The 24,661-nt window shown below is 50.3% G+C and overlaps 3 protein-coding genes across 3 annotated transcripts; 2 read left to right on the forward strand and 1 right to left on the reverse strand.

The window, feature by feature from the left end:
* Positions 1-3,162: 3,162 nt before the first annotated feature.
* Positions 3,163-3,783, reverse strand: IUM83_02009 (putative glucose transporter; the record flags this gene model as incomplete). The annotated part of the gene is made up of 1 exon (XM_067925904.1): positions 3,163-3,783. One exon carries the CDS (start codon positions 3,781-3,783, stop codon positions 3,163-3,165), a length of 621 nt encoding a protein of 206 aa, XP_067800880.1.
* Positions 3,784-5,606: 1,823 nt separating this feature from the next.
* Positions 5,607-7,070, forward strand: IUM83_02010 (Major Facilitator Superfamily (MFS); the record flags this gene model as incomplete). Its single annotated transcript, XM_067925905.1, has 1 exon — positions 5,607-7,070. One exon carries the CDS (start codon positions 5,607-5,609, stop codon positions 7,068-7,070), a length of 1,464 nt encoding a protein of 487 aa, XP_067800583.1.
* A 683-nt stretch (positions 7,071-7,753) lies between these two features.
* Positions 7,754-18,498, forward strand: IUM83_02011 (putative thioredoxin; the record flags this gene model as incomplete). The annotated part of the gene is made up of 3 exons (XM_067925906.1): positions 7,754-7,871; positions 18,275-18,331; positions 18,407-18,498. 3 exons carry the CDS (start codon positions 7,754-7,756, stop codon positions 18,496-18,498), a joined length of 267 nt encoding a protein of 88 aa, XP_067800582.1.
* Between the last annotated feature and the right edge of the window lie 6,163 nt (positions 18,499-24,661).

Consider the following 24,661-nt stretch of genomic DNA (forward strand, 5'->3'; position numbering starts at 1 on the left):
TTTGAAATTTTGAATATCGAGATGTAGAGGTTCTTTTGCATCGGACTCTCTGTGTGGGCCAGTCGGCGGTGGGGCGAGGCCCAGACCTCCTCATCGCGGACGGACCAGCTGTAGGCGAGGCGGCCCTTCACGCAGGCGCATCACGGGACGAGGAACCCCCACCGAATCTCCAGGCACGTCATTGTCCTAAAAACAATGAGATGATCATATATTAATACTTTACGGAAAATGTAATCAGCACTTGTTTTTAGGCATTAACAAAACTAAACCAATGTTCTTATAATAATTGGTCTTTGATTAACGTTAATTTAAAAACATAAAAAAGTAAAGTTTCCCAAGAAAATAAAAAGCGCGATCAAGTTTCACGAAAAATGAAGAATTTTCCCGTTTGGGCGAGAGAAACGCCCAGTTTTTTTTTTTTTTGGGGGGGGGGGGGGGGGCAGGGATCAATTTTGATTTTTCCTCTGAAAGCGAGGAAGCAATGTCGGACCAAACGGAAGAAGATCCTTTCGTTACGGCGACGAAGCAGTGCTAACGGTTCCTAGCTAAGGTAGACGGTGCTAAAGCCCTGCATTGAATACACTGACCCGGAGACTGAGAGCGCATACCCGAAATTGCTCTCAAAGTTGTCATGCCAACCCGTCGAGACTCGGGCAACGATGAAACAGCTTTTCGGAAAGAATTCCGAGAAGTGCAAGAGCTGGTGACTGCAGTCGAACATGCAGACTACCACGCGTACGATTGCATTCTAACGGATTGCTGTGGAATTCGACGAGGAAGGCTGGCGGAGGAGCTCAACGCAGTTCCGTTTTTGCATTGAGGTTCTTGCTGGATTTGGACGTGAAGCTGCAATTGTCGAGGCACATGAAGGGAATGACAGAGTGTAATTATCCGAAGGTACTCGCAGGTATCGTGAAGGCCGAGAAGGAAAACGAGGAGCAGCGGTCGGGATACCCTCGGAATGCAGAAGAAGACAAACTAAGGCCTGGAACACTTCGATGTCGTTTTGTTCTTGAGCCGATGGCGGCAAATTGTTCCGGATTACATTCGGGAACGCGGTTCAGCAGCGCGATGTCGCTACGAGTTGTTAAAGCGGTTGGGCGTCTAGCAGTGTGGTTTTCATTTCTAGACATTACTTTACCTATCAAGCCTGCGGAAGAGCTCGAGGCTCGGAAAACATTCGGACATCTTCTCAGACGCTTACTGCTAACTAAGTGTCGGAAGCAGAATGGCCACATTACTTACCACTTGGAGCGTCCTGGGCCAAGCAAACTTCACGGTTTTTCCCACTGCAATTTCTGAAGTTTAACCGTGAAGCGACGATGCCAGCTCACGCCTTTGAAGCCATGTGCTCGGCACTGGTGGTAACCCGAACGACGAAGAAGCTCGCACTCAAGTTGGAGATTGCCGAACGAGACCCCATAAACCGAGAGCATTGGTGGAAATGGCTTGCGTATGTAATGTTCTTGAAACGAGCTCGAGCGTGCTCCCCACTCCGAACTCTCATTATTCTTGACCTGGGCCGATTGACTGATTTTGATGTGCGTGCCTTTGGGTCGGTTTTAATATCGGAGCACCCAGAGTAGAAGTTATTCGGTTTTCGTCATGGGTCGATTGAGGAGAGAGATGCAGAGTTAGCACGAGGTTCTCCGATCCGGTGGGATTTTGACGACGAAGGCCAGCCCATTTTGGACTCTCGTCTCCTCACACTGGATGCTCCTATCAGATTTGTGCGAACGTTCAGTGGCGACGGAGCAAGCGACTGGGGTGAACGTTCTTATTCCCGAATTCGGTCGGTGCCAAGTCCAGCGCTGCGACTTGCATTTCAGTGTTGGATCGCCTGCAAAAAGTAGTCGACCTGGTATCTCCTCGCTCACAATTCGTTTCCAAGCAGACAATGCAACGTATTTGGCGATACTCCCGTTGATCAAGTCGATCGGATCTTCGTTGCGAGCGTTGACACTGGATATTCCGAGTAGAGCTCCTTCAGGAGATATCGACGAGAACGAGATTATTGAAAGTTGTCCCAATTTGCTGGAGCTAACACTTGTTAGAGAGCTTATTGAGGTGCAACTTGACTTCCGTGAATATCGAGCGGCGAAGAAATCCATCCCGAAGCTCAGCTTTCCTTGATCCAGCGTGCCGAAATTCGCTGGCTACTTACGTGATCCGCAGAATCCTCTGACGCAGTGTGTTCGACGCCTGAGGGTGTCTCTCCTGAAGTGTATTGTTGATTCTCGCGTGTATTCTCGCCGATTTTATCTCTGGTAATGCGCCAAGCTTTCCATATTATGTGAATGCCGTTCTCAGTATGCTCAAGAGGAATGAACGCCTGGAGTACCTTTCAGTGGATAGTCCCTATATCAAATTCTCCAACAATTTCCAGGCCTTTAGCCACAAGCCGATTGATCGGCAACTTCGACCGCTGCCAAGGAAGTACATGTTCGCGTTCTTGAGTGTGCTCGAGTCGAGAATGTCAGCAGAACCAAAGGCGAAGAGGAGTGTCAGATCTGAGGCTATTGCTCGGAAAATCGACCACCATGTGGTGGCGAACATTTTCTCGTTGGCGGCCTTGCCCGTTATCCGTCAAGTGCACTTGGCGTCTCCACAGGAGGTTCTGTTTGTTAACGAGCAAGGACAACGAATGAAACAAGGACGACGCGGACAAATGTTCCCATTCCAGGAAGTTCAGTAAGCTCAATGACAGCAACGTGGTCCACGGGGGCAAAGAAACTAACTGCACAGTGCTGTCTGCACTCAGATGAGGTGCAATCCCAGATATCACCGGGAATCGAGTGCTGAGCGTTCATATCTTTTGCATATCGGAATGTTGGACATATTGGCGCTGCTTCGGTGTTTTCCTATTTACGGAGGGGTGAAGTATTGATGAACTTGCGCAAGCCTGCCACGAATCGGGAAAAAAAGACAATTGCAGCAATTGCAAGATTCGACCCCGTGACAAAACGAAAGTTGGATTGATAACACGACGTCATTGATCTCACCAATCCATCCTAGTGACTCGAATCGTCGGTCTTCATATCCATTTAACCAACACCTCTACGACAGCAGTCAACGATGTATCATATTGACGCGGTTAGCTACTTACAGACAACTACTGCTGCTGCAACAAACACGCGGCAGTCCGGACTTGCAGCGATGTCCTTACTTCTCGCGACGCGAGTCGTACTCGGCGAGGATCTCCTCGGCGGACTTGCCCGTCGTCTCCGGCACGAGCTTAAGTCCCAGCAGGAAGAAGATGGCGAGCAGCACCACGAACGGCACGTAGGCGTAGTCGTTCAGCGCGTCCGAGATGTACGGGTAGGCGACGCCCACGATGAGGTTGCAGAGCCAGTTGATGCCGATGCAGAGTGACGAGGCGCTCGCGCGGATGGAGTCCGGGAAGATGTCGGCCGTCATGACCCACACGAGCGGGCCGAGTGTCACGCCGAACGCGATCACGTACAGAGCGGTGAAGACGATGGAGAGCGCCGATACGTCCACGACAAACGCCACCGTCATGAGCACCGACATGACGAACATGCCGGCCAGACCCCAGAGGATCATGTTGCGCGCGCCGAAGCGGTTGGCCAGCACGCCCGTGAAGAAGGCCGGCCAGATGTTGATGAAGTCGATGATAAGCGTGCCGATGCGCGAGTCCGAGATGCCGGCCGACTTGAAGATGGAGCCCGAGTAGTAGAACACGGTGTTGATACCCGAGAGCTGCTGCGCGCACGAGAGCAGGATGCCGCACGCCATCTGCATGCGGTATCGTGGCGCGAACATGGACTCCTTCTTGGGGGCGGCATTGCCCTCCTCGATATTGTCGGTGTTCTTGGTGACCTATGAGGATTAGATTGAGCATTGTTCGTCGTGTAGTCAGATTCGAGGCCAGCAAGGATGTAGTTAGCAGAAGCCGAGGAAGAGCGAATGTTTCAGATGCCTGACGGTGCGCGTTAAGCGAGGAAAAAACAAGGTCATCGATGAAGTTAAAGGCCAAGACGGGGGTAGCGGCAAACACTGTTTTTATTGGCGGCCGTGTCCGTTTTCCGGAAAGTTGACTCGAGTCGCCACAATACTTCGGCGAGATTTAGCGACACTGATTCCTGCATGTTCAGCTAACATAAACATATCTTCAGGCACAAAACGGCTAAGCAGACTAAAGGGCGATTGATTCAAGTGCAGAAAGCTATTTGACCAATTTGAGACATTGCCAGTGTTCAACTAATTCACTCGATGATTGTTAATTGCCACTGTCGAGCCATCAGCTCGCAGTTGTGCCACCACGACCTTGAAAGTGTACCTCATCAGGTACTGTATAGCACACATCGTGGCGCCAAACAAATCCACTGTAGCAATACCTACATAGTCGACATTTCTGCGGAAGGTGGCGTTGAAGGCTTTAAAGTTGAAGAATTGTAAGGAGGCGTGGTGGAGCTCTTTCCTCCTCCACGATGGAGGAGGAAAGGGCTTCCGTCACTTGATTTCTACGTTGAGCAGCGATCTGCCAGTCCGGCGAACTGAGTCCGCGCAGTCTGCTTTGCAGTGCCTGCCGATGGAGGTCGATCCGGCAAGTCATTAGACCGACCAAGCCTTGGGCCAAGGTGCGAGGCCGTATCCCCAGACAGCTGCCGTCTGCAACTATGAAGCTGCGACAGCTATCACACTTCAAGCTAGAAGAGGCGTTTCGTCAATGAACCAGTCGTGGGAGCACATCGTGAATGCACTCCGATCCAAGCGCGAAAGGTATGCGGCCTGTTTCTAGACCAACCGAATTGATCATCCATCAGCCCGTGACACGACGCACAATAGAGCAGCAGCGGCTCTGCTGAAGCGAGTTGAGACTACAATCATTATCTGACCTCTTACAGATTGCAGTGGTGTTGCCGCGCCGCGCTGAACTTACTGGCTTGTAGCGCTCGTGGGGCTTGCCGGTGCTGTGGTGCTTGGTGCTTGGAGCGCTGAAATGGCTCTTGTGGACAGAGACGGGTGAACTTCAGAAAACTCATCACAAGTCAACAGCTAGGTGTACGTTGAAGTGGGCAGGGATCAGGCTGGGAATTGAGCGGTCTCACGCAAATCGGCCGAGCTGCAGGCCGCGCGTGTGCCGCGAATTACCACGAGTTGATCGCTGCTTGTCGTGGCAATCGGGTAGCGCATGCAGAGGCCCCAATTTACTCTTCATGCTGCATGGAAACAGGTTGCTCGAATGCGCGGCATAGATTTAGTTACTTCAGTCTACGTGTATTATTATCTGCTTGGTCAGTTTACAGAATCTCGGTGTTTTTGTTGAAGTGTACAGCGAATAGAGTCGTCGTTAGGTCCCGGGCGACGCAACGAGCGACTGTCGCAATGCGGCCCAACTCCGCGCTTCAGTCACAAGTCCAATGTACAGTCGCGGCCAGGTCTCGTAACGAAGCAGAAGATCATTTCTTTCCTGGATTCCTGTGCCTTTCCAGCAGCACGAACATGTACACGTATCGTGGACCAGCGTACATGCACTTCACTTTACCGGCCTCTCGCGTCAATGCTTTCGAGTCCTCGGCGCTCACTTTCCAATTCGCTGACATCGAGTCAAGCGCGTTTCAAGCAAGTGAAGTAAAGCAGACATGGCTGACAGCTACAAGGAGGCCACGACGCCCAAGGCGACGACGGCGTTCGACGAGGCCAACAAGGCTGCTGCGCGTCTGATCAAGCCCAAGGCGATCCTGTACACGACCGCGTTCCTGTCGTGGCTGCAGCCGTTCCAGAGCGGTTGGTCGACGTCGCAGACCAACCTCTCGCAGTACAACGACGAAGACCAGTGCAATGCTCGCCCCGTGGCTGAAGACACGTGCCTCATGTTCCCGGGACACAAGAAGGTCGAGTGGACGTTCGCCGTGAACGCGTGGATCTTCGGTGCCATGATCGGTTCGCTTTGCTGCGGCCACTTCAGTGACAAGTACGGCCGCAAGAAAGCTCTCATGGGCAACTGCGTCTTCATGTTCGTGGGCGGCGTGATCCAGGCGTCAGTGTCCAACATTTGGGCGTTCGCGGCCGGCCGTCTCATTGCCGGCCTGGCCTCGGGCACCGCCACCGGTACCATTGGCGCCTACGTGAACGAGTTGTCCCCGCCGCACCTGCGTAACACGCTGGGCCTGGGTCTGCAGATCTTCACGACGATCGGCATCTTGTTCCCGGCCATTTGCTTCTTCTTCGCCAACACGAGCTCCGGCTGGCGCTACCTGGCCGCGTTCCCGAGTATTTTGGCGCTGATCTACCTGCTCCTCGCCCCCAAGTACTGCATTGAAAGTCCGGCGTGGCTCCTGACCAAGGGCCGAACGGAGGAGGCCAAGCAGGTGATCGCTCGCCTGTACGGCGAGGAGCACGTGCAGACGGCTCTGTCGTGGCTCGAAGTCAACAAGAACCCGGACAATGTCGAGGAGGGCAGTGCCGCCCCCAAGAAGGAGTCCATGTTCGCGCCACGATACCGCATGCAGATGGCGTGCGGCATCCTGCTCTCGTGCGCGCAGCAGCTCTCGGGTATCAACGCCGTGTTCTACTACTCGGGCTCCATCTTCAAGTCGGCCGGCATCTCGGACTCGCGCATCGGCACGCTTATCATCGACTTCATCAACATCTGGCCGGCCTTCTTCACGGGCGTGCTGGCCAACCGCTTCGGCGCGCGCAACATGATCCTCTGGGGTCTGGCCGGCATGTTCGTCATGTCGGTGCTCATGACGGTGGCGTTTGTCGTGGACGTATCGGCGCTCTCCATCGTCTTCACCGCTCTGTACGTGATCGCGTTCGGCGTGACACTCGGCCCGCTCGTGTGGGTCATGACGGCCGACATCTTCCCGGACTCCATCCGCGCGAGCGCCTCGTCACTCTGCATCGGCATCAACTGGCTCTGCAACCTCATCGTGGGCGTCGCCTACCCGTACATCTCGGACGCGCTGAACGACTACGCCTACGTGCCGTTCGTGGTGCTGCTCGCCATCTTCTTCCTGCTGGGACTTAAGCTCGTGCCGGAGACGACGGGCAAGTCCGCCGAGGAGATCCTCGCCGAGTACGACTCGCGTCGCGAGAAGTAAGGACATCGCTGCAAGTCCGGACTGCCGCGTGTTTGTTGCAGCAGCAGTAGTTGTCTGTAAGTAGCTAACCGCGTCAATATGATACATCGTTGACTGCTGTCGTAGAGGTGTTGGTTAAATGGATATGAAGACCGACGATTCGAGTCACTAGGATGGATTGGTGAGATCAATGACGTCGTGTTATCAATCCAACTTTCGTTTTGTCACGGGGTCGAATCTTGCAATTGCTGCAATTGTCTTTTTTTCCCGATTCGTGGCAGGCTTGCGCAAGTTCATCAATACTTCACCCCTCCGTAAATAGGAAAACACCGAAGCAGCTCTCCACTATGCCCACCATTCCGATATGCAAAAGATTTGAACGCTCAGCACTCGATTCCCGGTGATATCTGGGATTGCACCTCATCTGAGTGCAGACGGCACTGTGCAGTTAGTTTCTTTGCCCCCGTGGACCAGGGATGGCAAAAAAAATATGGAAGGATTTTTTCAAAATAAAAATATCGAAAAAATATTTTTATTTCCATTTTTATGATATTTTTACCATTTTTATACATCAAACCCCGCTGAAACGGATCGCCTGGAGCACCGTATAACACAGTAACTACCTGAATACTGGCCTCAACGCATACTGACGAGTGGGCTGCCACCGCAGGGCTACTTCAGCTTCATAGGTGGCGGAGCCGACCATGCCGATCGAGGTCAAGACACCTGAGGACTTCAGCGGCGCCATCGGCGAGAAGCAGCCGGCCACCGTGCAGTTCTCGGCGCCGCGGTGCGGTGGCTGCAAGATGGTGACCCCCCAAGGTGACGCAACTGACGGAGAACGAGTTCCTGGCCGTCAAGTTCCTAAAGGTGAACACCGAGGAGCTGGAGAGCGTCTGCAAGGAGATTGGCGTGGACTGCTTCCCCACCTTCCGCGTGTGCAAGGACGGCGAGATGACCGCGTCGCACGTCAGCAAATATAGGGCCCCACCTAATAGAGCGCGGTTGTCAGATTGTGTCCGATACAAAACCGAAGTGTTTTATTTTCGTACTTACACGAATAAAAATGAAAAAATATTTTTATTATATTTTTATCGCGGATAAAAATATTTAAATATTTTTTTTGCCATCCCTGCGTGGACCACGTTGCTGTCATTGAGCTTACTGAACTTCGTGGAATGGGAACATTTGTCCGCGTCGTCCTTGTTTCATTCGTTGTCCTTGCTCGTTAACAAACAGAACCTCCTGTGGAGACGCCAAGTGCACTTGACGGATAACGGGCAAGGCCGCCAACGAGAAAATGTTCGCCACCACATGGTGGTCGATTTTCCGAGCAATAGCCTCAGATCTGACACTCCTCTTCGCCTTTGGTTCTGCTGACATTCTCGACTCGAGCACACTCAAGAACGCGAACATGTACTTCCTTGGCAGCGGTCGAAGTTGCCGATCAATCGGCTTGTGGCTAAAGGCCTGGAAATTGTTGGAGAATTTGATATAGGGACTATCCACTGAAAGGTACTCCAGGCGTTCATTCCTCTTGAGCATACTGAGAACGGCATTCACATAATATGGAAAGCTTGGCGCATTACCAGAGATAAAATCGGCGAGAATACACGCGAGAATCAACAATACACTTCAGGAGAGACACCCTCAGGCGTCGAACACACTGCGTCAGAGGATTCTGCGGATCACGTAAGTAGCCAGCGAATTTCGGCACGCTGGATCAAGGAAAGCTGAGCTTCGGGATGGATTTCTTCGCCGCTCGATATTCACGGAAGTCAAGTTGCACCTCAATAAGCTCTCTAACAAGTGTTAGCTCCAGCAAATTGGGACAACTTTCAATAATCTCGTTCTCGTCGATATCTCCTGAAGGAGCTCTACTCGGAATATCCAGTGTCAACGCTCGCAACGAAGATCCGATCGACTTGATCAACGGGAGTATCGCCAAATACGTTGCATTGTCTGCTTGGAAACGAATTGTGAGCGAGGAGATACCAGGTCGACTACTTTTTGCAGGCGATCCAACACTGAAATGCAAGTCGCAGCGCTGGACTTGGCACCGACCGAATTCGGGAATAAGAACGTTCACCCCAGTCGCTTGCTCCGTCGCCACTGAACGTTCGCACAAATCTGATAGGAGCATCCAGTGTGAGGAGACGAGAGTCCAAAATGGGCTGGCCTTCGTCGTCAAAATCCCACCGGATCGGAGAACCTCGTGCTAACTCTGCATCTCTCTCCTCAATCGACCCATGACGAAAACCGAATAACTTCTACTCTGGGTGCTCCGATATTAAAACCGACCCAAAGGCACGCACATCAAAAATCAGTCAATCGGCCCAGGTCAAGAGTAATGAGAGTTCGGAGTGGGGAGCACGCTCGAGCTCGTTTCAAGAACATTACATACGCAAGCCATTTCCACCAATGCTCTCGGTTTATGGGGTCTCGTTCGGCAATCTCCAACTTGAGTGCGAGCTTCTTCGTCGTTCGGGTTACCACCAGTGCCGAGCACATGGCTTCAAAGGCGTGAGCTGGCATCGTCGCTTCACGGTTAAACTTCAGAAATTGCAGTGGGAAAAACCGTGAAGTTTGCTTGGCCCAGGACGCTCCAAGTGGTAAGTAATGTGGCCATTCTGCTTCCGACACTTAGTTAGCAGTAAGCGTCTGAGAAGATGTCCGAATGTTTTCCGAGCCTCGAGCTCTTCCGCAGGCTTGATAGGTAAAGTAATGTCTAGAAATGAAAACCACACTGCTAGACGCCCAACCGCTTTAACAACTCGTAGCGACATCGCGCTGCTGAACCGCGTTCCCGAATGTAATCCGGAACAATTTGCCGCCATCGGCTCAAGAACAAAACGACATCGAAGTGTTCCAGGCCTTAGTTTGTCTTCTTCTGCATTCCGAGGGTATCCCGACCGCTGCTCCTCGTTTTCCTTCTCGGCCTTCACGATACCTGCGAGTACCTTCGGATAATTACACTCTGTCATTCCCTTCATGTGCCTCGACAATTGCAGCTTCACGTCCAAATTCAGCAAAAAATCTCATGGCAAACGGAACTGCGTTGAGCTCCTCCGCCAGCCCCCCTCGTCAAATTCCATAGCAATCCGTTAGAATGCAATCGTACGCGTGGTAGTCTGCATGTTCGACTGCAGTCACCAGCTCTTGCACTTCTCGGAATTCTTTCCGAAAAGCTGTTTCATCGTTGCCCGAGTCTCGACGGGTTGGCATGACAACTTTGAGAGCAATTTCGGGTATGCGCTCTCAGTCTCCGGGTCAGTGTATTCAATGCAGGGCTTTAGCACCGTCTACCTTAGCTAGGAACCGTTAGCACTGCTTCGTCGCCGTAACGAAAGGATCTTCTTCCGTTTGGTCCGACATTGCTTCCTCGCTTTCAGAGGAAAAATCAAAATTGATCCCTGCCCCCCCCCCCCCCCCCCCCAAAAAAAAAAAAAAAACTGGGCGTTTCTCTCGCCCAAACGGGAAAATTCTTCATTTTTCGTGAAACTTGATCGCGCTTTTTATTTTCTTGGGAAACTTTACTTTTTTATGTTTTTAAATTAACGTTAATCAAAGACCAATTATTATAAGAACATTGGTTTAGTTTTGTTAATGCCTAAAAACAAGTGCTGATTACATTTTCCGTAAAGTATTAATATATGATCATCTCATTGTTTTTAGGACAATGACGTGCCTGGAGATTCGGTGGGGGTTCCTCGTCCCGTGATGCGCCTGCGTGAAGGGCCGCCTCGCCTACAGCTGGTCCGTCCGCGATGAGGAGGTCTGGGCCTCGCCCCACCGCCGACTGGCCCACACAGAGAGTCCGATGCAAAAGAACCTCTACATCTCGATATTCAAAATTTCAAAATGCATTTCCGGAAAATCCGCGAGGAGCTCGCGCTGTTGGCCGCGGTGGGCCACGTGGACCAAAAGGCGTTGAGGTATTTGTTGGAGAAACAGTGTCACGTGAAGCTCGGCAAAGAGGGGGAAGAAATTTTTGAAGAGGAAATTCCACTTCGGTTTTTCGTGGCAGTTCGAGACGTAAAGTATCGCAAGGAGCACGCGGAGGAGTTTGCTGAGGATTTACTGCTGTTTTGCGGGATCGATCAACGCAATTACTCTGGTCCGGGGTTTCATAAAGCACTGAAGATGATCGCAAAGCTAGCTGCTCCCAATAGTGGATGATGCATGGACAGTGAAATCCCGGTGCGAGTGTGGTTTCTGGAATTTGACACGGAGGCACTGCTGATGGAGGGAGCGGTGGAGCCACCTGAGGCGATTGCAAAAGCTGGAAAAATGATTGGGGAAAGCTGGAAGTGTCATGACCCACTCATGGACGGCTTGTCCATGCAGGGGTGAGATGCACGTTCGTGCTGGAACCGATGGTGGCAGACCTCGGCGGCTTTATCATCACATACCGAACTGGCAGAGCTAGTGGAGAAGCTTCTGCGGGATAATGTCTGGTTTTCGCACTTGCCACTGTCGATGTTTGTGGAGCGGGAACGTATGATTGACGAGCGTACTGCCAAGATGATATGAGGGGATCCCACGTCTCGAGTTTTTGATAGTACCCGTCGATCCGATAGGCTGGTCAACACCAGACACTACCCGGGCAATGCTTTTCAAGGGGATAGGCCTCTTCAACCAGGCACCACTCATTTGTAATGCGAAAATTCGATCCTGCTGTTGGAATTTGAGGCGATGTGGTCGGCAATGGTACTCAATCAAACTGCTAGAAAGGTCTCCATTAGCCTGGAAATCAAAGCGGACGACCCGACCACTAGCTCACACTGGTGGGAATGGCTGGCGTATGCGTGCTTTTCGAGTCGAGCCCGACCTTATTCGGCTCTAGAGTCCTTGCACTGGTCTCGATTGGCAGCATGAGTGCTGCGGACGTGGAGGCGTTTTCGGCAGTTCTAGCTTCTGATCACCCTGAAGAGCTCCTTTCTGGGTCTCCACGTGGTGTTGTTGACGAGCGAGATGCAGTGTTGAAGCGTGGAGCGTTAGTTTAGTGGCGATTCAACAAGCAAGGTCGGCCACGCAGGGGTTTCGGTGCTCTGCAATTTGACTCCGAGATCGCTTTCGTACGAACTTTTAGTGGTGGTGGCGAGAGCGAGTGGGTGGACGTGTTGATTGGTGGTTACGGTCGATGCTAGGTGACGCGTGATGATCTGGTATTCAGCGATGCAAGGGCAGCGCGTGGCGGTGGTTCAAGGGGTGTGACACCACTAAAGATTGGGTTGGACAGGCTAGACTCATCAAACTCGGATGGTCTGACTGCTTTTCTGAAAGTGGTTGGTCATTCACTGCTGTTTCTTACGATCGACGGTCCAATCGAGAACCTGGACGCGAACTTGATTCTCCAACATTGTCCTAACTTGGTGGAGTTGTCATTGTGCACCCTTTTAGTCGATATACGACTCAACGTTGTCGATTTGCGTGGATTCAGTCAGGCTGTACCCCCATTACACCGTTATTGGTATTCCATTGGAGATCTTGCGTCAGCCATTGGCGACGAAGCCCATCCGTTTTCTAAATGCGTGCGTCGGGTTCGAGTTCGTCGTGTTGACGCGTGGTCTGGGTGGGCTGTGCATCTTGCTAACTACTATCCTCCAATTGTTGATGGCGATTTCAGTGCGCTCCTCGAGATGTTGAAAGCCAACCGAAGCCTGGAATACCGTGGGCCACCACGATATCAGGTACTTGAGTGAATTCAGGAGGTATCACCTGGAGCCAATCAATCGGTCGCTGAAACTCCCAATAGAGAGTGAGGTTGCATTTCTGAGCGTGCTCTCATTCACGCCAAAGTCGGCCAAAGTGCAGAAACGTTTGGCACGTCAACGCCACTCGGAGATCCGCAAACTGGATCACCACATAGTGTCTCAGATCTTCGCGTTTGCTTCCCGCCCTGTGCTTCGCGAGGTATATCTTCGTCACACATGCGAGGGCGGCCGGAACGAGGGACCATTAAAGTGGTCATCTAGTTGCTGCCTGCAACGGGCCTTACTGCAGAATTTAACACAATTGTTAGGCTAAAACGATAGAAGTTCCGTTGAGGGACATTGAATATACATGAGGATTGGATAAACAAAGGGATTATAATGTGTAATACACACATCACTAGGGGGGTTGGGATCAGGGATTTGGTAGTAAAATCACGGTTAGTACTAAACATGGATAATAGTAAAACATTGAAAATCGTGATATACTATTCATAATAGTAATATCACAATACCAAGTATTGCAGTTAGTACTAATATATATTAAATAGGAACAAAAATCACGATATTAGTACTAAAAAACTACTAAATATCCTACTAAAGTCCAGGTTGAAGTTCAAGGCCACGCGCGCAAAGGGTGGCAAACGGGTGGTTGCCGAGCTGCTCTGTCATATTCTCCCGCTCATTTTGCGTTTTCCTCCTTGAAGATCGCAGCCGGGTCCAATGCGGTGCTCCAAGGCCGAAACCTGTTTGCCTGATGTGACGGAAACGGCGCTGTGTTGCATCTGCGGTCGTCCTGTTCATCATATCTACAGCAATGAAGTCTGGGGCGAGGCAGAGCTTTCCAAACAGTACGACTATCACTACTTTGGTCCATAGTTTGTTGGAATCTAAAGCGTTCACCTCTATGCGTAGCTTTTGCAGTCCAGGGTGCGTTCTAACCTTCAGGAATAGATCAACCGGACGTGAGCGCTCCCCAGCAAGCAATCAAGGGATATCTGATTCGAGTCAAGCTACGGAGGTGGATGAAGCTGCTCTCATGGAATCTGACAACCGTACTCAAGCCACAGCGAGTCGTAAATCTGGTGTTGGGATTCCGGTTGACATCGACCATTACAAACCCTCCCGAGCTCGGGACGCCCGTTGCTCCTCGACAGGTTTTCAATAGTCTTCTCGACAGGTTCGCTTGTAATGAGCCCTCTCCGCACACGCACGGGCAATGCACAAGCCCAGCGCCAGCTAATGCTTCATCACAACGACGTAGAAATTGGGCAGATGAGGAAATGCGAGCGAAATCGGTGGTAAGGGCGTTTTAGTAGTTTGATTTTAGTATTAGTAACCGTATTTATTAATATTATATTTTCAACGCACCAAATTAGTAATATTAATATACCAAGTAAATCAAAATCGTCTTCCGAATTATTTATATTACTTTAGGGGCGAAATCGATATTACTACCAATCCCTGGTTGGGATATTTGTAACTCGTGTTGCAAGACCGCATTTAAGTTTAGCTAACAAAGGCTTAGTTTGTACAAGTAGATGTCCATTGTTCCCACGAAGGCACCCGCATCCGCTAGAATTATCTGCTATCCCAGCACACATATTTTTATAGACCTTTCGCATGCGACCTAGAAGCGTCGCCCGCGCTATGAGTTCCTTGATATCTGAATAATGTTTCATTAGGTAAGCAAACTAGCTAAGAGGATTAATGGCAATGACGCACGCACCAACAACTTTACTGCCTTTGATATTGACCTTCCGAACATATTATCTGTGTCGACTCGTCGCCAAGGAGAGCTGTTCGACTGGAAAGTGGATGCGATCGATGCTTCCTCATCGATAGAGACCGACCAGATAATGATACATTTCGTTTATTTTCATGACGATTCGGTATTTTATGAATATATGCAACGCGACTTCATGTGACAATTAATTAATCTTGTGTCAGACGGCAGAGCGACTTAAGGAAGAAATATTAAGTTGATAGCACTGAAGTTAAAACAAAATAGAACCCTGCGTTTGATTAGATTTTGGCTAAAAACGACAATTGTTCGTGGCCAGCGGTTCTTATGCGGACAGTGGAACAAATGTAGCGAGCTTGCAAAGAGTTGCTAATTTTTCTTGTTCAATTATTTTGAGGATTTAGCCAGCTATCCGAAGTAACATTAGAACTGTTCTAGTGCAGCTTGATTTAATCTGACTTACCCGCAGCAATATGATTTTAATGCGTGTATCACGGATGCGAGTCTGTAGTGCTGAAAGTGAATGAGGTGCACGTGAGGCCAGCTGTCCGATTGCACTCAACAGCACAGGCGTCTCAAAAGGGTAAAGATGACCACAATAGTATAGCCCTATAGTTTTGCAGATCAGCCGAAGATTCTTATATTTACTCCTACGGACCGCTCGTCATGCTGACGTACTTATTGTAGAGAGTCATTGCGCGCTTGTCCATCTTGCCAGGAGATGTTAAGAGATTCAGCTCCTTCGCCGCTGCCGCTGTGGATTTACCCTCAAACTTCCACGCCCTGGTCAGCATATTGTCCGCAGCCGTTGTCCACCCCACACGTTCAAACATACTACTAAAGGTTCTGTAAGCATTCGTAGCAGTTGCTCTTTCTTCATCATCCTTGTCCGCTGTGGTCTCACGAGCCCTCAAGGACCGCTTACCGCCGTTCAGCGCCGCAACAGGCTCCACGTACGTGACTATTCCAGATACGATCTCTTGGGTCGAGTCCGCAGCAGAAACAATTGCTTCGCCACTAAGGAGGACCGAAGTTGAAGCGACCAGGAAGAGCCGATATAGTTGCATAGCTGGAGTCCCAATACGTTCAAAGGAGGAGCACCGCCGCACCGCGCGGCGGGTTGAGCTGAAATTGGGAAATGATGAGTTCGTGCGTTTGTCGGCCTTCGAGATTAACCAAAAAGCCGGACATGATGATGATAAATAGAAGATAGGGAGCATGAACACGGATTCTGGGGACGAATATAACTTGCAGATGTGTTTTCCAGAATACCTAAGAAGAGTCCTTATCTTACTACCTCACAAAATAGTCGCGAGGGGTCAATAGTGTACTGTCCTCGCCCAGTCCTGTCCTTCGTATCGAATGCCCCTCGCAGCAGGATCACCATTCTTCGAAGTGGGTGAGGTGGCTGCAGTTGTCACTATTATGTACCGCTTGTAAGACTCATCGGAGTCTCAGACTTCTTCAAGTGCAGAACGAACAAGGAAGGACCTGATGGGACAGTTTGCAGCGGCTGTATCCCGAGTACTACGATATCATCCCCATACAGTATCCCAGTGAGTGCCATCATCAATTCCAAATCCCTCCCTATCCTAAATTCTGATCTAGGTTGATATCTGAATCTAGCTTTGTCTAGCTTCCATTCTGGGCTTCCTGGCCGTGTGGTGCGCGCCGCCACAGACGCGCGGTGACCATCGCGTAAAGAAGAGGTCTGGGGCGCCCAGAGGCGGTTCCTGGAGGTGGCGCTGCCCACGCGCCAAGACACCGCCGAAGCTCGCAAGAGTTTTGTACAAATCAGAACAATAATTTAGAAACACGTTTGAAATGTTCGTGAAAATCTCGCGCTCTTAGCGGCGGTGGCTCACGTGGACCAGACAGCCTGGAGATATCTACTATGAGCCCACTATTTAACTGCGGTGCCCACTTGGGGGTCGAGGGGGTGGAAAGCCTGGAAGAAGAAATCCCAAATTCTCAGTTGAAGAATGGAACGACCGGAAGGCCCACAATTTTCAGTGCGTCGAGACGCTGGAGAGGGATTTCACCTAGTTCTGTGGAGTGAACCAGCGTCTTCAGCCGAGTGCGGAATATCTGCGAGATTTGGAGAAAATCGCAGCTTTGGATGCAAATTTACGGGAAAGTAAGCCTGGAGTGGAGGCGTTGGGGTTATTGTGTCCTAATGCGCCTGCTGGTAAACCGATGAAGGCAATCGAAGGCTATTAATACTGCAATGCTGGCAAGAAAATACGAGACGAATGGGGGGACTGAGGAGATGACTGAGGAGAAAAAGAGGTGGCGAATAGAACGTGCGGTGCACTTTTGTATTGCAGTCGATGAGTGCGGATTTTGGCTACTATGAAGCGATGTTGGAGATGGAGGAGGGGATGGAGGCCTTAGTTCGCAAGAATGCTTGGTTCTTTCAAGTCGCGTCGAGGCCTCTCCTGGAGAATAAGTTACGAAGTAGCGAGCGTGCTGCGAAGTATGCTCTGGATCAGCTGATGCAGTACTTCTTCGACAGCGCTCGTCGCATTCGTGAACATGGCGCCCAAGCTGTAAAATGCGTGAAGAAGAGCGACATCCGTTTCAGTTGGGGACTGTGCATGTGGTTTGCGTTTCTGTTCTCTAAGCGTCCGAGTTCGAGGCGATTTTTTCGGTAATTATACTCGCCCAAACGACCAGAACGCTGCCGATCCGTCCCCAGCTAATACCGGTCGACGACGAAGCCTTAACTAGGGGTGGTGGAAGTAGCTAGCTTACGGGGTTTTCTCGAAACGAGTGCGTGCCACTCTTCGGTGGAGTCGCTGGCACTCGCTTCAATTAGCATGAGCACGACCGACGTCGAGGCCTCCACAGCCGTTCTAGCTTCTAACCACCCCGATGAGTATTTGTGTGGTCGTCCACGTGGTCAACTCGACGGGAGAGACGCAACGTTAAAAGCCCGAGCTCGCGTTCAGTGGCTGTTTGTCGACCTAAGCCAACCTCTTGCAGGCTCTCGTGCCTTGATTTTCACACCAACAGCACATGTGCGAGCTTTCAGTGACGATGGATGAAGTGCCTGGGTGGACGTAATATGACAGATGCCAAGTGCAGCGCCGCGACCTGAGTTTTAGTGACGTCGATGACATGCCTCAATTTCGTGAAGCGGTTGAGCCCTCTCTAAAATCTCTGACACTAGAGGGATTTGTGGAGATGCTGAACGACGATGAGATCCAGAAACGTTGTCCGAATCTGAAAGAGATTTCAATCTTGGGTTACTTTTACGACTTTCGCCTTGACTTGAGCGAGTATCACGAGAAAAGTGAGTCACTCCCTGCGATGAGTTGAATTGGCATGCTGTCCCCGAGCTAGCAGCAGCCATGTGTGATGCTAACTGCCCCATCTCAAAAAGCGCTCGCCGGCTTCGCGTTCGCCGAATTGAAGTTTGGTGGGGTGGTTGGGCTCGATTACCAGTGGGGCACCATCGATCGGTCGTTTCGACTGATGTGGCAGAGCTACTCCAAATGCTGGCATTGAACAAGACGCTGGAGTATATTGAGATTGTTCGTCCAAAGCCGTATCATCTGCATGTCTATGACATCAGAAAGCACCACCTCACTCCGATTAACCGGACGCTATGAATGTCAAGATTGCTGTTCTAAGTGTGCTGTCACCCCTGATACCATTCATTGACGCTAGTAAGAAGAGAAATGGCGGGGAGCAAGCCGGAATTGAGCGCCTCAGCCTCGATCAGCATGTTCTCGCGAAGATATTCGCATTTTTTTATCCTCCAGTTCTTCGCCAAGTGCCTGAAAGCAATCATGATGCGGAGAGCCGTATAACTTTTGGAGGTAAGGCGCCCCTGAATCACACGTATTTCTCTTACGCATTCAAGCACTGATCGTACCCTGACATTGAATGCTTAGACGATCTGCTAGATGCAGCGGGTGTTAAACCGATCATGAACCAGCGCACGCCGAGCTGCGAAGCTTATCCGTCCGGCAGCTGTGAGTTATGAATTGGCTCGCCTGCACTTGACATTCGACTCAATACGTTTTAAAAAACGAATCAAAATATTTCTGCACCAGGCCACATCCAAAAGCCAACATATCTAGATGTATGCATTGACTTGATTGTCCTTTCGTCCGGCCATTTGGTAAACAAAATTGGATAAACATCGTTCCCCTGGTGTTTTGTTTGTAGCGCGGAAAACACGTCGAGTTTGCAAAATTCAAATGTTTGTTTCAAGTTGTCAAGCTCCCTACTAGAGGCATCACCTACTTTCGTATCAGCTACCGGTCCGACTCGTACCTAAAGTTACTTACCACGCCAGGAGCATTAGCAGCGTAAAATGCCAAGCCGTCATCGCCACACGTTACTTTCAGTTTTAAGAAAACATCTAATACTGATCTTCGTTTGTGAGCCTGGCGTAGGACACCCAAGTGTTCAATGCCGCTTCCTCCAAAATCGGACCCTCTGCTTCGTCCAATTTCAGTAGTTTGAAAACGTCATTCGCAGATCTTTTCTTCGTGATCCAAGTAGATAGCTCTTCATGTTCTAGCATGCGAGCAATTATTTTCGTCTCGTGCGACCCCGCTGCATACGCCGTTGCTATCGTGTTCGTCGCAGCTTCATCTCCATAGCGAGCTGTTAGCGTAGACACCGTCGCAGTCCCGGTGGATTCAGACCCCCCCCCCCCCCCCTCCTGAATTCGTTTCGACACTGCTTGGCTCCGCTTCACCAACACCTTATCAAGCTGGAACTTCGTGAAGAGCTTGTCAGCAGCAGTTTTCTTGCGTGTCAGTAGCGCTTTCGCCGTCATGTTATCGCTTCGAACGTTCTCATTGCTGGATTCGGTCGGTGCCAAGTCCAGCGCTGCGACTTGGATTTCCATGATGAATCGTCTGCAAACAGGGTTCAACCTGGTATCTTCTCACTTACAACGATCTAACGATTAGCCGAATGCGGCAATAGTTCCGTTTATTAAGTCGATTCGTTCTTCGTTGAGAGTGTTGACACTGGACGGCCCGAGAATTGCTCACTCAGGACATATCGACGTAAACGCGATTACTACATAATACCTCAATCTGCTGGAGCTAACACTCGTTAGGGAAATCATTGAGGTGCAGGTCGACTTCCGCGAATACTGTGAGGCGTAGAAGCCTGTACCGAAGCTGACTTTCGATTGGATGGACGCACCGAAATTCTCTACGTACCTGAGTGACCCCAAGAACCCACTGACGAACTGCGTCCGACACCTGAGGGTTTCTCTGCTCCGATGTTTTGTTCCTGTCGCTGATCTCGAATCTGACACTGCACCAGATTTTCCGTACTACGTGGACGGAGTTGTGAACATGTCGGAGTCGAATTAAAGGCTGGAATACGTGGCGGTGCGGTCACCCTATTACAGATTTGTTTCCGCTGTCAAAAAGTTTCACTTGAAGCCTATTCATCGACAGCGTAAGCCAGTGTCAATGAAATGCACGTTCGCGTTGTTGAGAGTGCTAGAGCCCAGAAAATCAGCGGAGTCGACGATGAAGAAGAAGAAGACCGAAACATCCGAGGGTACAGTGGCGAAAATCGACCACCACGTGGTGGTGCGTCTTTCTCGTTTGCGGCTCCTCCGTTATCCGAGAAGTGTACTTCTAGTCTCTGCACCAACTTACCTTTGTTGATCAACAAGGCCAGCAAATGGTACTAGGACGACACGGACAAATGTCTTCGAGACAGTCTGAGAGATCACCGAGAGCCAGCGACCTAGTTGCTCATGCCCTATTTGCCCAGGTCGCTGTAGGTCTTGACACTTCTCGGTGCGATGAGCAGCACGCGACAGCGATCCACAGAGGCGTAGACGTTGGCGAAGGCCATGGAGGCCATGCCGATGAGAGTTAATACTGGACCCGCACGAAAGAAGTTGCCAGGCATTCCAAGCCAACAGATCCCGTAAATACAGCAGATTCAGCGCAATCTTGATGTCCTCAGAGGTGAAGAGCTTCTTGTCGGAAGTCATGGTCGGTAATTACCACAAAATTTGGCTGAATTGAGTTGGTGACGTGTGGATAGAGGCGAACCCAACAATGTGAAAAGCAGCCAACGCGCTTCAAGCAGAACACCAAGGACTGCAAAGTGGTGTAGCCACTCAATCCTCCTCACCCGCTGCGGGCGAATCTCTCTTTTACCAAGAATACCTCCTTCCGACAGGAGTGCCTGGGCGCCTCCAAATTTCGAAGACCGAATCTTGACGAGCTCGCGGTTGATTGTGCCAATGCTGTCTCTAAGGTTCTCGTTGCTGCTGAGGGGGCACGACGAGGCAAGTAGGAGAGGAAGTTGGTCGGTTGCTTGTGAGGCAAATTGGAAAGTGAATTGATTCTTGGCTCGGAAACTAACTGATCGCTGGAATGCGAGCACCGTAGCGGGAAGCTACACTCGAACCTGGCCTCGCATACAATATTCTTCATACAACTGGCACGCAAAAATCCACAAGTGGGCCTGACAACAGTCAGATGATCAACTCAACACAAAGTGAGAGTACACCAAATACCTGAGTCTCCCAAACGCCGCAGCAAAGGCTTGTTAAACTATCAAATGGGCATTTTGAAGCAATGATGCAGGCACTATTATCGATACATGGCATTGGCGAAGTGTCACCAAGTGCTGAAGATGACTGTACTCGGTTCCAATTCTCTGTTCCGACGTGCAGTGAACTGTAACAGTGAGTCCGGCCGCTACATTCAGGTGGATCGGATCTCCACTATGATTTTAAACTTTAGACAGGGATCTTGATGCACTCTCCAGTTCGTTCGCCTGCTGGAACTCTTGTATTCAGAGATGCAATTCTCGATAAGCAGGCCAGATAAGCGTTACTGACCCGATCCCGTTGCGACAGACACCAAACCAACACTAAACTCGCACCAAATGATAGTCGACCTCAAAGCTTCTGGAGTCTGAACACGCCTGTCAAGAACCAGTCCAAAGCGAACTGGAAGTTTTTCTTCGTAAATCTCGCATCCTTCACGCTTGAATGACACCCTACAATATTTCTCCTGTAAATATCTCGATGCGATGTAGTCGACGTACTCCACGGCAGCCCGTAGCGCGATTGCTTCACGAATCAGTTGAATCCCTTTAAAAGTCGTCCACGGGTTAGAAAAACCGCCAGGTTGGTCTGACACGTACACGTGAAACACCCTGGTCTTCGTAGTACACTACAATCTCTCCACCGGTAGAGTCCTAAACGCTTTAACGCGTCGTACCAAAGGCGCAAGAAGCTCCTCCAACCGACTCATGCACTCCCCAGATGCTGCACTCAATTGTGCAGTAAGAACATCTCTTTCTTGCAGCACGGAAATTTTATTAAGGTTTCGATTGGCCAGAAAATTGTTACGCTCGCTGGTTTCGGACAGTCCAGCGCAATGCATCTACGTCTTACCATGCTTGTTGGCCATGCCAGGGTAAATTGACAGGAATGAGAACCAAACGTTGTCCACCATCAATTTCCTTAACAAGTCCACCATTCCATGCGCAATATGAGGTTACTCGAGGCCTGGTCTATTAATACTCTCATCGGCTCCAGTGTATAAGTACTTCGCAGCAACCCAGAAGCAACACAGTCGGCCCTCATTGTTACTCGCATTCCCTCCGAACAACTATGTCTGCATTCGAATATCTCCCAACGGTGTCAAGTCTCCGCTGATCAGTGTCTTCCCCAGGAATGGCCGCGAAAGATACCTTAGCGGGGGTCTGTCTTATCAGCGCTGGTACGCCGAGTCTTAAAAACGTGATGTTGGCGTGCCATACATGCTCGACAAAGTCAGTATTACTGGCTCAGTTAGACCGCTACTTAAAAAGACAGCGGCCTAACCGAAACGGATGGCAAGGATTTCGATTGAAACTACTCTACAACGATTCTAAGTGACTACAATATACCACACGTCGTAAAAAAAAAGAAAGTCTACAATGATAGACGCTGCATCTGAAAAAGCTGCCACGAGCGGAAAAAGGTGCATATGCGTCTGTGTGTTTGTTCTTTATTCCTCAGGAAAACGATCGGAATTAAAATGGTTATGACATACGCCGATGCACGTACCTTTCTCGTCGTTGATGTTGGAAGTGGTCAGTGGTTTGCCCCATACCTCTGCTTCGTTGTCAAATACTCGAAGTACTCCTTCCTAATGGCTTCGTCGATTTCGGTCGGCCGATGCTGCAGATTGAGCACGTCGTAAACGTTTCTTGGCATTCCCTTTAGCTCTTCGTCCCAATACTTGAACTGTGCAAGTTGCATGCTCCGGGCAGTCTCGCTAATGTGGGTACTGTCCTTAAATTTTCCGCGTTCAATCATTTTTGCCAACTGGTGATGTCCGTACCCTTCCCTCAATACCTGGAGCACTGACATCTCGTTTCCTCGGTATTTCTGGTTGAAATAGGCCAAGTAGCGAAGCCCAGCTTCATACGCATCACCTCTCAATACGCCAAACGCAGTACTGCCCACAGCTTCTTCACCGTTCTTCACGAAGTTTAGTCGCTGGAAAATATCAAGAGGAGAATTCCTCTCTCCATTAAACCAGAGTCGAATTTGCTCAGCCGCTAGCTTCTCCGCCAAAACCTTCATCGCCGTATCACTAGACTTCATTTCAGCTTGAATCATCCTAGCGACCCCCTCATCATTATAGGCTCGCGTGAGGGCCCCGACCATGGTCTCTTGAGCATTGAACCTCTCATTGTACTTGGAAATCTACTTGGCCAACCTCTCGATCGCCGGGCCGCTCAGGCTATTGTGCATTCCTCCATTTTGGTTTAACCTCGTGAGCACACTGTCCGCGGTGTCTCCGCTCCTTAGCCAATCCTTCATCTCATCGTCCGTTCTCGATACCACCCTGCCCAAGATCCCCAAAACTCTGACTTCGCCTTCGTCCTCCGGGTTGACAGTCCTCAGCATTCTCTGCATTCTCAGCAGCGCGTGGATTAGGTGTACCGACGCTTGGAACATTGGGCGTGACCATGTCGGCGATAGCAGTCGCGTGGCCATTGACACTTGAGAGGAGGACGGTGGCAGGTAGTAACAAGGCGCTACGACAACGCATCGTGGCGGTGGACTTCTTGCGGACGGACTTGTGGGCTGGACGGACAAATACGTTGTGTCTTTGCTTGATCTGAGGTTAGCAAGGTTGGTCACCAATCCCAACCGGAGTACCTACAGAGGCACCTCAAGTCAAACTACTGAAGGGAGCTCACTTGATCCTGAACAAGGTTGCTCCTTGTAGTGGTGCCTCGCACCAGGTATATTTCGGAATGAATTAGTTTGGATGTTTGCTAGAAAAGCTGGGCTAGCCTAGTATGCATGAGTAGCTTCGTCTTTTGTAGCTGGAGGGGTCGCTGTAGTCGTCGCGGGTCGTTATCGTCGCCACTACACTCATCGCAGGTGGCGCCGGCACTTGCGATGTAGTGGGTCTAACTTGACTCACTACTTTAGCTTACACGTTGCGCAACGTGTATGAGGAAGCGTAAGTACTTAGTAATTACTTAGGTTAATTATATTTGAATACATAAATATAAGTTAAGTAAGAAAGGATTCCAAGTGACTTAGAATAGGTAAAATGAGAACTGTATTGCTTGTAAATTGATCTTCCTCTAAAATCTGCTAAAAACTGTTTATCATCTATGAAAGGGTTGACAGCGGCTGGCTGTCAGAGCCCCGCTAATATGCATGTCTCTGATTGGTAGAAAGATGCTGCTTTCTACCAATAGGATCTTTGGGTATGTGTGGACCACTCATTGTGGTGGTCCACTTCAATGTATCCATTGGTTTGTCTTACACCAAGGTGAGGAAGTATCCAAAAAACTTTTAACAGATATTTATCTGTTAAATTCACAAGTGGCTTGCAGCCACTTGTGCGTGTAACCCCGTTACACCATCCCCCCCCCCTTAAGGTTAGACGCGCGGGGTCTCCGCACGTCAATCTTCGGAATTGACCATTCGTCAATTCTCCGCGTTTGGAGAAGAAACCCGCGCTCATTCAACGATGAGCGCGCCTCAAGAAAAGAAGACTCCGAAGTCGGTGGAGAGTCATCTCTCCATCGATGACTACTTCGAACGCCAGAAGGCGAAGTATGGCGACGTCGTCGACTTCGACGACGACGATGAAGACATGGAGGACGAGGAGGACTCGCCCTCAAAGCGCAAA

This window comes from Phytophthora cinnamomi (genome assembly GCF_018691715.1).
Source record: "Phytophthora cinnamomi strain GKB4 chromosome Unknown Contig0, whole genome shotgun sequence".
Taxonomy (NCBI): Eukaryota; Oomycota; class Peronosporomycetes; order Peronosporales; family Peronosporaceae; genus Phytophthora; species Phytophthora cinnamomi.